The sequence below is a fragment of the Salvelinus sp. IW2-2015 genome, unplaced genomic scaffold (assembly GCF_002910315.2).
Source record: "Salvelinus sp. IW2-2015 unplaced genomic scaffold, ASM291031v2 Un_scaffold1866, whole genome shotgun sequence".
Classification (NCBI taxonomy): Eukaryota; Metazoa; Chordata; class Actinopteri; order Salmoniformes; family Salmonidae; genus Salvelinus; species Salvelinus sp. IW2-2015.
The window spans coordinates 85604-101416 of record NW_019943230.1 but is presented as its reverse complement, the minus strand read 5'-3'; the positions used below and the strand labels follow the sequence as shown (position 1 = coordinate 101416).

The window sequence follows — 15813 nt, the reverse complement described above, 5'->3', positions numbered from 1 at the left end:
GACCGTTCGAATATATGATATGCTCAACTACTCATACACTGGGGGCAGTAGAAATTATATATGCTCTACCAATCAATAAGCATGGGGACAGTAATATATTTGTAGCTGCTACGATCAATACACTGGGGACTAGTCATATTATGATAGGCTGCTTACCAATCAATAGCAGCGGGGAGCAGTAAAATATTATATGCTGCTACCAATACATACATCTGGGGCGGACATAATATGCTGTACCATATCTGGATATTTAAGCTGCTACCAATCAATACACTGGGGACAGTAAATATAATGAGGCTGCTAAACCAATGCAATGTTTGAAAGTTATTTAAGATGAATACTGATTATATAATAGTTCTGGCAGGTAGCTGTTGAGGGAGGTACATATAGTGGGAGTGTTCAGATTGTTCATCAGGAAATGCCCTGAGTGTGAGAGCGAGAGAAGAGCAAGCGAGAGAGAGAGAGCGAGCGAGACAGAGACAAGAGAGAGAGAGAGAGAGACGAGAGAGAGAGAGAGAGAGAGAGAGAGAGAGAGAGAGAGAGAGAGAGAGAGAGAGAGGCTGAGCAGAGCGAGAGAGAGAGAGAGCAGGTTGAGAGAGAGAGAGAGAGAGGAGACAGAGAGACACCGAGAGAGAGAGAGAGAGAACAGACAGACAGAGACACAGAGAGAGAGCGAGAGACAAAGACAGAGAGAGAGAGAGAGCATCGAGAGACAGAGAGACAGAGACAGAGAGACAGAGAGAGAGAGCGAGACAGAGAGAGAGAGAGCGAGACAGAGAGGAGAGGCGAGAGACAGAGGACAGAGAGAGAGCGAGAGACTAGAGACAGGGCCGAGGAGGCGAGAGGGCTGCACCCTTTAGGCAAGGCAGACCACCATCTAAAAAGCAATCATTCTTGCAAGCCACTCCCTGGGTGTCTTTGTGTGTGAACATAGAGACTACAGTAGGTAGGAACAGTTAGGGAAGTATTTATTTGAATATGGACCCCCCGCGCTCAAGGCTGTTTAATGGACTCCCCCGTCCTCAAAGGCTGGTTAATGGACCCCCCATACATCAGGGTTGGTTAATGACCCCGCGCAGTCCTCCTAAGGGCTGGTTAATGGACCCCCCCCTCCTCAAGGCTGTAATGGAGCCCCCCCATCCTCAAGGCTGGTTATGGACCCCCTCCATCCTCAGGCTGGTTAATTGGACCCCTCCTCCCAAGCGTAGACCCCTCCACCAAAGGCTGGTTAATGGACTCCCCCCGTCCTCAAGGCTGGTTAATGGCCCCCCAACATCAGGGTTGGTTAATGGACCGCCCCCCCCCCCCTCCTCAAGGCTGTTGTTTAATAGACCCCCCCATCCTCAAGGCTGGTTAATGGACCTCCCCATCCTCAATGGCTGGTTAATGGACTCCCCCCATCCTCAAGGCTGGTAATGGACCTCCCCCATCCTCAAGGCTGGTTAAGTGGCCCCCCCCCCATCCTCAAGGCTGGTTAATGGGACCCCCCCCCCATCCTCAAGGCTGGTTAATGACCCCCCCCCCTCCCATTCAAGGCCTGTTAATGGACCCCCATCCAGGCTGGTTAAGTGACCCCCCATCCTCAAGGCTGGTTAATGGACCCCCCCATCCTAGGGCTGGTTAATGAACCCCCCCCCCATCCTCAAGGCTGGTTAATGGACCCCCCCCCATCCTCAGGCTGGTTAATGACCCCCATCCTCAAGGCTGGTTAATGGACCCCCCATCCTTTAGGCTGGTTAATGTACCCCCCCCCCCATCCTCAGGCTGGTTAATGGACCCCCCCCATCCTCAAGGCCTGGTAATGGACCCCATCCTCAAGGCTGGTTAATGGACCCCCCCATCCTCAAGGCTGGTTAAATGGACCCCCCCCCCCATCCTCAAGGCTGGTTAATGGACCCCCCAATCCTCAGGCTGGATAAGGACCCCCCATCCTCAAGCTGGTTAATGGACCCCCCAACATCAAGGCTGGTTAATGGATCCCCCAACATCAAGGCTGGTTAATGGATCCCCCCCATCCTCAAGGCTGGTTAATGGACCCCCCAACATCAAGGCTGGTTAATGGATCCCCCCATCCTCAGGCTGGTTATGGACCCCCAATCTCAAGGTGGTTTAATGGCCCCCCAACATCAAGGCTGGTTAATGACCCCCCAACATCAAGGCTGGTTAATGGATCCCCCCATCTGAAGGCTGGTTAATGGACCCCCCAACATCAAGGCTGGTTAATGGACCCCCCATCCTGAAGGCTGGTTAATGGAACCCCCCATCCTGAAGGCTGGTTAATGACCCCCCCATCCTCAAGGCTGGTTAATGGACACCCCCAATCTTCACGGCTGGTAATGGACACCCCAATCCTTCAAGGCTGGTTAATGGACACCCCAATCCTCAAGGCTGGTTAATGGACACCCCCCAATCCTCAAGGCTGGTTAATGGACCCCAATCCTCAAGGCTGTTAATGGACCCCCCCAATCCTCAAGGCTTGTTAATGGACCCCCAATCCTCAAGGCTGGTTAATGGACCCCCCTCATCTCCTAAGGCAAACATGCCACAACACACATAGTTGCCACGTGTGTGTGTGTGTGTGTGTGTGTGTGTGTGTGTGTGTGTGTGTGTGTGTGTGTGTGTGTGTGTGTGACAGATAAACAGCTCTGATTCCCCTACCAGACAAGAGAAGACAGCAGACAGCATTGTAGCTACTGTAGTTGAAAATAGAGCAACAGGAAAAGGCGAGGATTTACACAGGGAATCACCCTCACTACTCGTTATTAACCAATGTCCGCAGGTATTCGGGTTCCTAATATTGTATTCACGTAGCTATTTTTTTWAAATATATATGAACATAAATTTTTTCGGTGGAGCAGCTGACTTCCATTCGTTTTACACATTTTGCCATTGGGGAAAGAGAAAAAAGTTGCTGTTTTAAAGCTAATCTCATGCTATTCTACACATTTTGCCATGAGCCTGAGAAAAAAGTTGCTGTTTTAAAGCTAATCTCATGCTATTCTACACATTTTGCCATGAGCCTGAGAGAAAATGTTGCTGTTTTAAAGCTCATCTCATGCTATTCTASACATTTTGCCATGAGGTTGAGAGAAAATGTTGCTGTTTTAAAGCTAATGAAAGCTGAAATTTAGTTGCGTTGACTAATAAGTAAATAATAAAGCTGTCTTATTTGCTAAATTAACAAATAAAGTAGTCAGAGCATTGGTGCATATAGCCATAGAAGCACAGTGRCATACTGTATACCTCAATCTAGTCATATTCGTGGATGTGGCTTTCAGTTAGTTATTTTTGGCAACCCATCCTACGAGAGTGAATGTCATTCTAGGTCATCTGTTCTGTTATATTTAATAAAATCTGACTAACCCAGTGTACTGCTTGCTATCAATTCTATCTAATGGTTTTTGCATGTTTAGGTAAAAAGACAAATAATGTCCTGTTTGGAACACAGAACATATACAGTATACATATCGTAGTAGTCTATGATCCTCCTCTCTACCATTCTCCAGAGGTGTTTCTCACCTGTTTGTAGTCCTTGTGCAGCTTCTTGTATTGGAACATGTTGCAGAGGACTGTTGCTGCTGCTTTGGATGCTTTCAGCTTCCCAGGACTACAAGAGAGACAACATGGAGACCAGGTTAAAAACTAAGCAGGCTACAGAGAGACAACATGGAGACCAGGTAAAAGACTAAGAGACTACAAGAGAGACAACATGGAGACCAGGTTAAAAACTAGCAGGACTACAAGAGAGACAACATGAAGACCAGGTTAAGAACTAGCAGGACTACAAAGAGACAACATGAAGACCAGGTTAAAAACTAGCAGGACACAAGAGAGACAACATGAAGACCAGGTTAAAAACTAGCAGGACTACAAGAGAGACAACATGAAGACCAGGTAAAAACTAGCAGGACTACAAGAGAGACAACATAAGACCAGGTTAAGAAACTAGCAGGGCGACAAGAGAGACAACATGAAGACCAGGTTAAAAACTAGCAGGCTTCAAGAGAGACAACATAAAGACCAGGTTAAAAACTAGCAGGACTACAAGAGAGACAACATGAGAACCAGGTTAAAAACTAGCAGGACTACAAGAGAGACAACATGAAGACCAGGTTAAAAACTAGCAGGCTTCAAGAGAGACACATAAAGACCAGGTTAAAAACTAGCAGGGCTTCAAGAGAGACAACATAAAGACCAGGTTAAAAACTAGCAGACTACAAGAGAGACAACATGAAGACCAGGTTAAAAACTAGCAGGACTACAGAGAGACAAACATGAAGACCAGGTTAAAAACTAGCAGGGCTTCAAGAGAACAACATGAAGACCAGGTAAAAACTAGCAGGGCTACAAGAGAGACAACATAAGACCAGGTTAAAAAACTAGCAGGGCTTCAAGAGAGAGAACATAAAGACCAGGTTAAAAACTAGCAGGGCTTCAAGAGAGACAACATAAAGACCAGGTTAAAACTAGCAGGGCTACAAGAGAGACAACATAGAGACCAGGTTAAAAAACTAGCAGGGCTACAAGAGAGACAACATAAAGACCAGGTTAAGAACTAGCAGGTTACAAGAGAGACAACATAGAGACCAGCCAGTTAAAAACTAGCAGGTTACAAGAGAGACAACATGAAGACCAGGTTAAAACTAGCAGTTGACTTTTTGTTGAAGACTTTCAGTTTGACTGTTCTTCAAGACACAAGACAAAACTTAGTTCCCAGTAACTATACTTAACTGTAATATTTACACAATCCATACACCAGGGACAGTAATATATATATAACTGCTACCAATCAATACACTGGGGGACAGTAAATATTATATAGCTGCTACCAATCAATACACTGGGGGACAGTCAATATTATATAGCTGCTACCAATCAATACACGGGGACAGTAAATATTATATAGCTGCTACCAATCAATACCATGGGGACAGTAAATATTATATAGCTGCTACCAACAATACACTCGGGACAGTAATATATTTATAGCTGCTACCAATCATACACTGGGGGACATTAATTTATATAGCTGCTACCATCAATACACTGGGGGACAGTAAATATAACCTGGGCTGATCAAGTAGACATGTTCCTATAGCATCCTTATCATGGCAGTGAAATTAGGTATGTCTGAATGTTTTCTACTCATATATTTATTTTACCTTTTATTTAACCTTAATTTAAACTAGGGGAAAAAGTACTATTTTTGGAGGGGGACCTGGCAAGATGTCAGCAAGACAAAACATAAAAATCACAATGTAACAACATTATCCTATATCAGAGATTTACTCAGCAAGTGATTCCCTCTCCTCCAGTTTTAAAGTATTTTGCAACTTGTTCCAAGACCAAGGAGCATTAGAAGAGAAGGATATTATCTCCATTTCAGTCATGGCCTCATAATACTACATCTGTGTGCTGGGGGCAGGGACAGACAGACAGGGCTGGGTAAATGCTAGGGAAATGTGTTACCACATTGTCTGAAAGGTGGTATACAGTATGCAAATTGTATTAAGTATCCACTCCTCTTGGAAACACTGTCACTATGGGGACCAGTAGTGAGGAAGTGGCCATCTGAATGGCTGTCACTTATAATAACTGACCAGGAAAAACTCTAGGCACTAGTATAAGCCGAGAGCCTGTATGCATACTACAAGTCTAAGTCCTCGCTGTTGCAGAACGAGACAGGGCTGTCCACTCTCGCCTTTACTATTACCATTCACACTCGAACCTGGACATTTCCTGTCAAATCACGTGGTCAGTAAAATCTTTTGTCAGAACATTCCTACTCATTTTCCATATACCTGCTGTCATGGGAGTTCTTAATGACCACCCGTTTCTATTAAACACCAGGTTAAATACCAGCAGAAACACTGCTACCAATTATTCCTCCCATTCCATACCTGCTGTCGTGGGAGTTCTTAATGACCACCGTTTCTATTAAACACCAGGTTAAATACCAGCAGAAACACTGCTACCAATATTCCTCCCATTCCATACCTGCTGTCATGGGAGTTCTTTAATGACCACCCGTTTCTATTAAACACCAGGTTAAATACCAGCAGAAACACTGCTACCAATATTCCTCCCATTCCATACCTGCTGTCATGGGAGTTCTTAATGACCACCCGTTTCTATTAAACACCAGGTTAAATACCAGCAGAAACACTGCTACCAATATTCCTCCCATTCCATACCTGCTGTCGTGGGAGTTCTTAATGACCACCCGTTTCTATTAAACACCAGGTTAAATACCAGCGAGAAACACTGCTACCAATATTCCTCCCATTCCATACCTGCTGTCGTGGGAGTTCTTAATGACCACCCGTTTCTATTAAACACCAGTAAATACCAGCAGAACACTGCTACCAATATTCCTCCCATTCCATACCTGCTGTCGTGGAGTTCTTAATGACCACCGTTTCTATTAAACACCAGGTTAAATACCAGAAGAAACACTGCTACCAATATTCCTCCCATTCCATACCTGTTCGTGGGAGTTCTTAATGACCACCCGTTTTATTAAAGCTAAAATACAGCAGAACACCACACAACACAACAACAGCTACCAATATTCCTCCCATTCCATACCTGCTGTCATGGAGGTTTTCAAGTTCTTTTTCTGTTAATTACCCAGAACACTTCCTTTATTCTACCTTACTTATTGTGGAGTCTAATGACACCCGTTTCTATTAAACCACCAGGTTAAATACCAGCAGGAAACACTGCTACCAATATTCCTCCCATCCATACCTGCTGTCTGGGAGTTCTAATGACCACCCGTTTCTATTAAACACCAGGTTAAATACCAGCAGAAACACTGCTACCAATATCCTCCCATTCCATACCTGCTGTCGTGGGAGTTCTTAATGACCACCCGTTTCTATTAAACACCAGGTTAAATACCGCGCAAAACACTGCTACCAATATTCCTCCCATTCCATACCTGCTGTCGTGGGAGTTCTTAATGACCACCCGTTTCTATTAAACACCAGGTTAAATACCAGCAGAAACACTGCTACCAATATTCCTCCCATTCCATACCTGCTTTGTGTGGAGTTCTTAATGACCACCCGTTTCTATTAAACACCAGGTTAAATACCAGCAGAAACACTGCTTACCAATATTCCTCCCATTCCATACCTGCTGTCGTGGGAGTTCTTAATGACCACCCGTTTCTATTAAACACCAGGTTAAAATACCAGCAGAAACACTGCTACCAATATTCCTCCCATTCCATACCTGCTGTCATGGGAGTTCTTAATGACCACCCGTTTCTATTAAACACCAGGTTAAATACCAGCAGAAACACTGCTACCAATATTCCTCCCATTCCATACCTGCTGTCGTGGGAGTTCTTAATGACCACCCGTTTCTATTAAACACCAGGTTAAATACCAGCAGAAACACTGCTACCAATATTCCTCCCATTCCATACCTGCTGTCGTGGGAGTTCTTGATGGCCACTAGTTTCTGCAGCCCGTCGAAGAAGGCGATGTCCCGGGCTGCGATGGAGCTGGAGGTCACCAGGTTGTTCAACGTTCCACAGATGTTGACCACCACGTCGCTGGACGGCTCTTTCTGCTGACCGTCAGCAGGCAATTCGGACACCAGGTTGTTCACTACCTTTGTGGCTGGAGAGAGGAACGTTTTATTGGTCGACCCTTTAGTTGTTGTTGTTGGTTCTTGCTCTGGCATGAAATAAATGGGGTCCCCCCCCCCCCCTCCATCTGGTTTCGCTTATATGTCATTCAAGGACAAATTGTAACTTTGTGTTCCACATGTGTAATGCAAATTGTTCATGCAAATCTCACATTGCCATGAAATCAATCCCTAATATCCATGAAAGTCTGATTTCTGCTGAGGTCTGCTGTTCTCATGATGTCATGTTTTTAAAAAGAAACCGTATGCCGCAACCAATTTCCCCACACTTTTGTATTGAAGTGGGTCAAAGGTCAAAGGTACTACGGCGTACACACGTATTTTGTCTATGGTACTGACCCATGGCGTTCTTGTCCTTGGCATGGCGTGACAGGTTTCTGAGGAAGCCGGTGAGGGATTTCAGCTCCAGGTCATTATTGGTCCTCAGTTTGTCCAACATCACAGGAAGCATCCTCTCCTGCTCCAGAGCCACATGACTCAGCACCTCCGCCCACTGAGGAAGGAGAGGGAGAGATTCATTGAAAGGTACGTCCAAGTCAACAACACTTTAAATGCTGTATTTGGCCTTGTCCATAAAAAAACCCTACCCCCATAGGATTGCTCAAATCCTCAGATCCCCACAAGTGTCTGGGATAGGGCTTGTTTCTGGACAGAGTTATACACCTGATCAATGTGAGTGATCTAACTTGGAGCTGCTCCCTTTCAGAGAAAAGGGTTCCAAAAGGGTTCTTAGGAGAACGCCCTTTGGTTCCAGGTAGAACCCTGTTGGGTTCCAAGTAGAATCTTCTGTGGAAAGTGTTCTACATGGAACCCAAATGTGTTTTACCTGGAACCAAAAGGGTTCTTCAAAGGGTTCTCTTAAGGGGCCAGCTTATTTTCTAAGAGCGTAGGACAGTGTTCCCAACCTACTTAAGTTACTGTACGTTGTACCCCAATCACATCTTGCTCTGTCTGCTGAATTGCCCATTGGCATGGACAGATCTCAACACTCACCCTCTTGTCGCCTGCGGTGATGTTCTGCAGAGCCCCGGCTGCAGCYTCGCGGGTGGTGGAGTTGACCTCACAGCCCTGCAGCACGCTGTTATACAGCCCCACCACCTGGGGGTGCCACAGCCACTCCAGACCCTTGGGTACGCGGGCCACCTCCGTGAACGTGGCCATGTCCTGGTTCTTCCTCTGAACGAAGGGAAAGGGGGTCAATGTGATAAAGGAGTTCCATTTTCACACAGACAGGGTCATTCTGAATACCACTAGGACAATTAAGGTTCAACTGATAAACTGACAGAAGAACAAAAACAAAGAAGAACAACGACGACGACGACGGGAGAAGGAGGACAAGAAGACTATAAGACGATTGACAGTGAGATACATACATCTTTGACTTTCTTGCTCTGAGGGGTAAAGCAACCAATGGCTTCGCTCCTGCTGGTTTCTTGGCCTCTGGTTGGTCCTTCCAGACGTAGCAGGGCTGAGGGCGGGATCTCACTGTACAGTTGGTAGGAGAGGTTCCTCAGGACACATAAAGTGTTCTCCACACCCTGGAAACACACAGAAAAATGATTAGGTCCATAGTCAAATATGATTATCTGATGTGTGGTGAGGGGTCTGGTTCATCACCCAGGTAGGACATTGTTGGTTGCGGTGAGTTTCCCCTTTCATTGCAAAGTGCTTTGAGCATCTGGAAAGGCACTCTATATATCCAATCAATAATGGAAATGATTATTCTACAATGTGCTTGGCCTCACCTTGTCCTCCACCTTGCCATCCTGTACCGAGGCCTGGACGTATCCTACCAGGGCATCCACCAGACCGTTGGTCTCCCGCATCTGCCTTCTGGTCTTCTCATTCACTGAGCTCAGGTTCCTGGGGACAGGTTAGAGACGGGATAGTCAAACATAAATCAGAGCTGACATGGAACTCTATAGTACAGGTGAGAACAGTGTCCTTACCCGAAAAAGAAGAAGAAGAACAACAAGAATAACAGAAAGTGTACTATACTGTACTATAGTGTACTGTACTATAGTGTACTATACTGTACTATAGTGTACTATACTGTACTATAGTGTACTATACTGCAGTAAACTATATAGTGTACTATACTGTACTATAGTGTACTGTACTATAGTGTACTATACTGTACTATAGTGTACTATACTGTACTATAGTGTACTATACTGCAGTGAACTATATAGTGTACTATAGTGTACTATACTGTACTATAGTGTACTATACTGCAGTGAACTATATAGGGTACTATACTGTACTATAGTGTACTGTACTATACTGTACTATACTATAGTGTMCTATACTGTACAATAGTGTACTATTGTGTACTACGGTGTACTACACTGCACTATAGTGTACTACACTGTACTATACTATAGTGTATTACACTGTACTATAGTTTATTTTACTGTACTATAGTGTATTACACTGTACYATAGTGTACTAGAGTGTACTACACTGTACTATAGTGTACTACACTGTACTATACTATAGTGTACTACACCGTACTATACTATAGTGTATTACACTGTACTATACTATAGTGTATTACACCGTAGTATAGTTTATAATACTGTACTATACTGCACTATAGTGTACTATTGTGCACTATACTGTAGTGTACGATAATGTACTATACTGCACCATCCTATAGTCGTACTATAGTGTGTATTTATACTGTACTATACTGTACTATCCATACTGTGCATATAGTGTACTGTACATATAGTTACTATAGTGTAGTGGACGATAGTGTAATTATAATGTGCTATTACTTTCTATCTATGTGTAACTTTATTTATAATGGTGTACTTATATGACTAATGATATCCATATCGACTATTTTCTTAAATATGTTTACGTATACCCTATAGTGTACTATAGTGTATCATACTGGTACACCGCTATAGATTACTATAGAAGCGTAGTGATTATAGCTGTAGTACGCAATAGTGTACTATAGTGATACGTATCAGTGCTGATCATATACATGAACAACCAGCCATAGAAGATGTACTATATAGTGGAATATATAGCGTTGACGACATACGCCCGTTAATCGGTATGTACAATGAGTAGTGTATCATACACCTGCTACCACCTACGCCGATATAGCCGTGTACTATTGAAGAGATATCGCAGAGTGACTAGCGTATAATGCACGCTCAATGACCGAGTAAGTGATAAACCTATACACGGTGTATCACTTATACAGCCCCTGTCACGCTACCCAATCATAAGTGTGAACGAATCGTGACTAGTTCACTAACATAGCAACTGACCCCGTATGAAGGCGTAGTGTACAGCGTATAGAGTTTATACGGTGTACTACCGCGTACGTGAGAACACTTTGTAGGCTGGTGCCCTCCATGGCGCTGATACCATATAGTGTCGCTGCGGACGGAACCCGAAAAGAGGATCAGTAACACAAGTCCCGACAGGCAGAGTGGGGAGGGAGTATATGTATCGCTATACGCATGGTCGACAGCCCTGTACTATGCCTACTATTTGTTGAGCCTATAGCTGTTGACACGTGTGACGAAAATAAGTAGAATGGCATCTCATACGTGAGATAACCGATAGCAACGATAGTGATATTATCATAGTATTAATAGTTGTGACGATATAGCGCGGTGGAAAGGCCATGAGTACTAGGGTCCGGTAGTACAATGTCACATATATGGGAGCCCATGTACGTGAGTAGTGGATATAACAGTGCGCACGGATAGTGCTTAGTAGATATCATGATGAGTGTGATAGAGCTAGTACTATACGTGTCCACTTATTGCCACGCTATAAATGTACTGAGTAAGGTTGGGTGAGTCTTGATCCAAATGTGACGTACTCCTCAGTAGGGACCAAGGGCCAATATAGAAAAAAGAAAAACAAGGAGTGTGACTGAATAAATAGGGAGGCACTGACGACTGGGTTAAGTTATATGGACAAACTCCCGGGGTAAAGACTACCCGTAAATAGGTAGTCAACATAATATTCGTATCATATAACTTTCACTAAGTCCGAAAGTGTACATATAGCATGTAATTATACGCTGATAACTACCAATGATAGGTATACATATTAAGAAACTGATACTTATACAGTGTTAACAGTGAATTGCCAGGAAATAATGAGGGGAGTACGGTTTATATAGTGAAATCAACCACAACGATGTACCTATACTATAAGAGAGGAAATCATGTACATACAAGAGTATAAAGTGAGTCAGTACCTACAATAATACACATCAACTTAAGACATGTGAACAAATACAATAGTGAACAAGGGCGAGAATGACAAATGTACTATCCGCATACCGGCAACGACAGCAGGGTTAAGTGTAACTATAGATGTAATGATATACGCTGAACTCACCCGGGGTTATGAGGGATGTGGGAACATTATAGCTGCGTTCACTAATACTGTACAGTACCCTGAAGAATGTACTGTAGCATATGCGTGAAACTATAGTGTCAAACGACACCAACGCAGGCGAACTAGCTGTATTATCAATGCTACTATCTACAGTGTTGACCTGATAGCGGTGTGCACACTATCCTCTCAAGCGGGTTATACTAGGTAGAGATGATGAACCTATACATAGGTACCCTCTATTCATAAGAGTGTACTGACCACCGGGGATATAGATGTACAAATGACTACAACTATCGGAACGACGGCGCATAAAGATGTCACTCCATATATAGAGTGTAGTCGGGACCCATAGTAACTGTATATACATGTTAACAGGGTATACGTCAACTACTCACGCATCGCCGCGAGCGCGATAGTCGCTGAACCGTATGAGCGGGGCCGTGCTAATATATAAAATGTCAGTACAAAAATAAGAGCACGCAGGGTGTACTGAGTACGTGAGTAACTAAACCCATAAAAAGGCATGGTACAGCTACATAGACTAACGCATAGCAAATCAAGGTGTACCTATACTGTTACTATACTGTACATGGACGGAGAGGTAAAATATGACTACCCTAGTGAATGGGTGGTACTATAGTGATTAGACCCAGATACTGACCTGAGAGGCTTACACCGGTGCGAGTAGTATAGATGTATGAACGATCGATCAACCACTGGGCAAACAGAGACGGGATGCTCTCTAGCTCGACCATAGTGCCGCTCGAGGAGTCTCCACTATCCTGAAGAACCGGTGAGAGTTCAGACGAATGGTCTACTGCCGATGAACGCCCGGACTCAGCGAAAGACGCGAAACGCGGAAGCGCTGTCTCGGCGTATAGGCCCAACAGTTTCTACGTGTCCCAGGAATTGCCCTGTTGAAGAATAAAATGGTAGACAGGAGAAGTTTCCACAGAAAATAACTCCTTGAACAGAAACCAAGTGATAGCCACGCTCTCAGTGATCAAAAGTGGCCGCCAGAGTGGTTGCACAAACACGCATATTGGCGATAAGAAGCTGGTTGTCTTCGCGGGTTCAAATGCATCTTCAGTAACATAGACAATCACTGAAGTTGTAAAACTCGGCCATCGTGACCCAAGTTATACGCGCGCTAAGAAAATGGAAAACCGGTGACAAGGGGACGGAAATGGTCAACTGGTATCTTAATTTAAAAAAATCAGGTAAATATGTCTTTTGGTGACAACATCAACTAGCAAAAACATGTCTATTGTGTTACCACTATGACCAGTCTCATAGGAACTAACCAAGCAGTCATTACAGCCTGTCTTTCTCTCTCTCTTCCTCTACAGCAGTTCTCCTTGGCTGTGTACCAACAACCTGAACGTGTAGAGGTCCAGACAGTGGTTGTGTTCTAACAGCTTGACTAGAGAGAGTGAAAGGACTGTGAGTCATACAGGGTGTGGCAGAGAGAGAACACTACAGGTGGAGACAACTCCCTCCTTCCTATACACTCTGTACCACACACACACACACACACACACACACACACACACACACACACCACACCACACACACACACACACCACACACACACACAACACACACACACCACACCACCACACACACACACAACACACAGCACACACACACACAGCACACACGCACACACACACACACACACACACACACTTTTCCAGGATGTGTATTATTCAGGTCCCATAAAGGGTAACGGGTTCTCAGCTCTCCACTCCCTCGTCCCTACGCCGCAACCCAAACATTCCTTATAGGGGCTGACGGGCTCACTTAACCCCAGAATCTGTTGTAGAAAGCTAGGTGTTGAGGAGTTTCCTTTGATTCCAATAGAGAGCTTCAGTTTAACCCTCAGCCTGCGACCGGTCTAGACAGGAGGATGGAAAGGTTAAGATAAGACTACAGAGAGTCAGAGACGTTAACTAGAGCAGAGAAAAAGCCCTCAGATCTCAGCAATTCAACATGGCCGCCAGTCCAGCCATCACAGAACGTTGACTCGGATGGGAATGCCAGTTCTACTCATTCTATTTCTATGGAGTCAACTCTATTGAGAGGCCATGTTGTGAGTGACAGACAGGGCTCACATACCTGTCATTTCACATAAAGTTGTTTAACCAGGTACGTTAATGAGAGAGAACATATTCTCTTCTTTTACTTTTTGTTACCCCTTTTTCTCCTCAATTTCGTGGTATCCAATTGGTAGTTAGAGTCCTGTCTCATTGCTGCAACTCACGTACGGACTCGGGAAAGGCAAAGGTCGAGAGACGTGCGTCCTCCCAAAAAACAACCCAACCAAGCCACACTGCTTCTTGATACAATGCCCACTTAACCACACCAATGAGGCGGAGGAAACACCGTACACCTGGCGACCGTGTCAGTGTGCACTGTGCCCGGCCCGCCACAGGAGTCGCTAGAGCGCGATGGGACAAGAACATCCCTGCAGGCCAAACCCTCCCCTAACCCGGACGACGCTGGGCCAATTGTGCGCCGCCCCATGTGTCTCCCGGGCGCGGCCGGCTGCGACAGAGCCTGAACTCGAAACTAGCACTGCGATGCAGTGCCTTAGACCACGGCACCACTCGGGAGGCCGAACACGTTCTCTTTTCCAACAACGGCCTGTCAGCGTATCTTACCTGGCTACCTTAGAGATGAATGTACTAACTGGAAGTTTCACTGGATACAATACTATATGACTTTGTTGTCCATATGTTACAGCAAACAATGGACATGTGTCTTCCGCTCCGTTCTCAACCCCCCAAGACAGCACACATCACACAGTCTGCTAAACGACAAACATTTAAAATGTCCTGACCTGTGATGTTCTTGCGTAGCTCATCATCATTCTGCTTCAGAGCATTTATGAGCTGTGGAATTCCTCCCTCCTCGATGAGGGACATCTTGTTGTCCATGTTCTCATAGATGGCGTTCCTCATAGCCCCTGTGGCGTAGCGAGCCACCTCCTGGTTCTCACTGTTGAATAGCCTCACCAGCTCCGGGATGGCCTTATATTGCCGCACCTAGTGATGGAAGAGAGAGAAAGAGAGAGGGACAACTCTGTAAGGTTCAGACTCAACCGCACGGTAGTCATTCACTCCCCTTCCCCTTTGGCCCCAACCAATCAATGTTTTTACAGGTCTGGAGAGGTGAAGACCAAAGGGAAGGGGTATAGATGCCATTGGGACTGGCTGAAACTCCTCCTTAGTGAACCCTGTTACCCCTCCAACAAGAGGATACATAAAGAACTATCTGTAATGCTGCTAGTTAACAGAACAGAAGTTCCTACAACAGGACTAGTCAACCCTGTTCCTGGGGTACTGTAGGATCGTGTTCCAACTAGGCACCACACCTGATCAAACTGAGCTAATGGATCAGTTCAGTGATTACCTCAATTCTACACACCTGGACTTCCGGCGGCACTCCAGGACCAGGGTTGCCTACCCCTTGTCCTACAAGATACCTGTCTGTGACAAACTACTACATACCTGCTTGGAACAACATTGTGTCTGTCACTTCAACAAGACCACATTCTTTTATAATTACTAAGATCACATGAACGCCTGCTGAACTGTGACATAAATCAAAGTTGAGACTTTTATAATAAGCAGCTACGCCAAGACTGCCAGTTAATACAACTGGAGCACGCCAATGTGTAGATACACCTGGAGCACGCCAATGTGTTGATACACCTGGAGCACGCCAATGTGTTGATACACCTGGAGCACGCCAATGTGTTGATACACCTGGAGC

At 45.0% G+C, this 15813-nt stretch overlaps 1 protein-coding gene across 1 annotated transcript in view; it reads right to left on the bottom strand.

The window, feature by feature from the left end:
• Nucleotides 1–15813, bottom strand: part of LOC112072260 (plakophilin-3) — a 52639-nt gene that overhangs the window by 3035 nt on the left and 33791 nt on the right. Inside the window, exons 9-16 of the mRNA XM_070439718.1 lie at nucleotides 14879–15083; nucleotides 11004–11058; nucleotides 9405–9522; nucleotides 9033–9197; nucleotides 8653–8835; nucleotides 7999–8152; nucleotides 7436–7631; nucleotides 3520–3607 (exon numbers count right to left, since the gene is read on the bottom strand). Coding sequence (XP_070295819.1) covers nucleotides 3520–3607; nucleotides 7436–7631; nucleotides 7999–8152; nucleotides 8653–8835; nucleotides 9033–9197; nucleotides 9405–9522; nucleotides 11004–11058; nucleotides 14879–15083 — 1164 coding nt within the window. The remainder of the gene's footprint in view (nucleotides 1–3519; nucleotides 3608–7435; nucleotides 7632–7998; nucleotides 8153–8652; nucleotides 8836–9032; nucleotides 9198–9404; nucleotides 9523–11003; nucleotides 11059–14878; nucleotides 15084–15813) is intronic.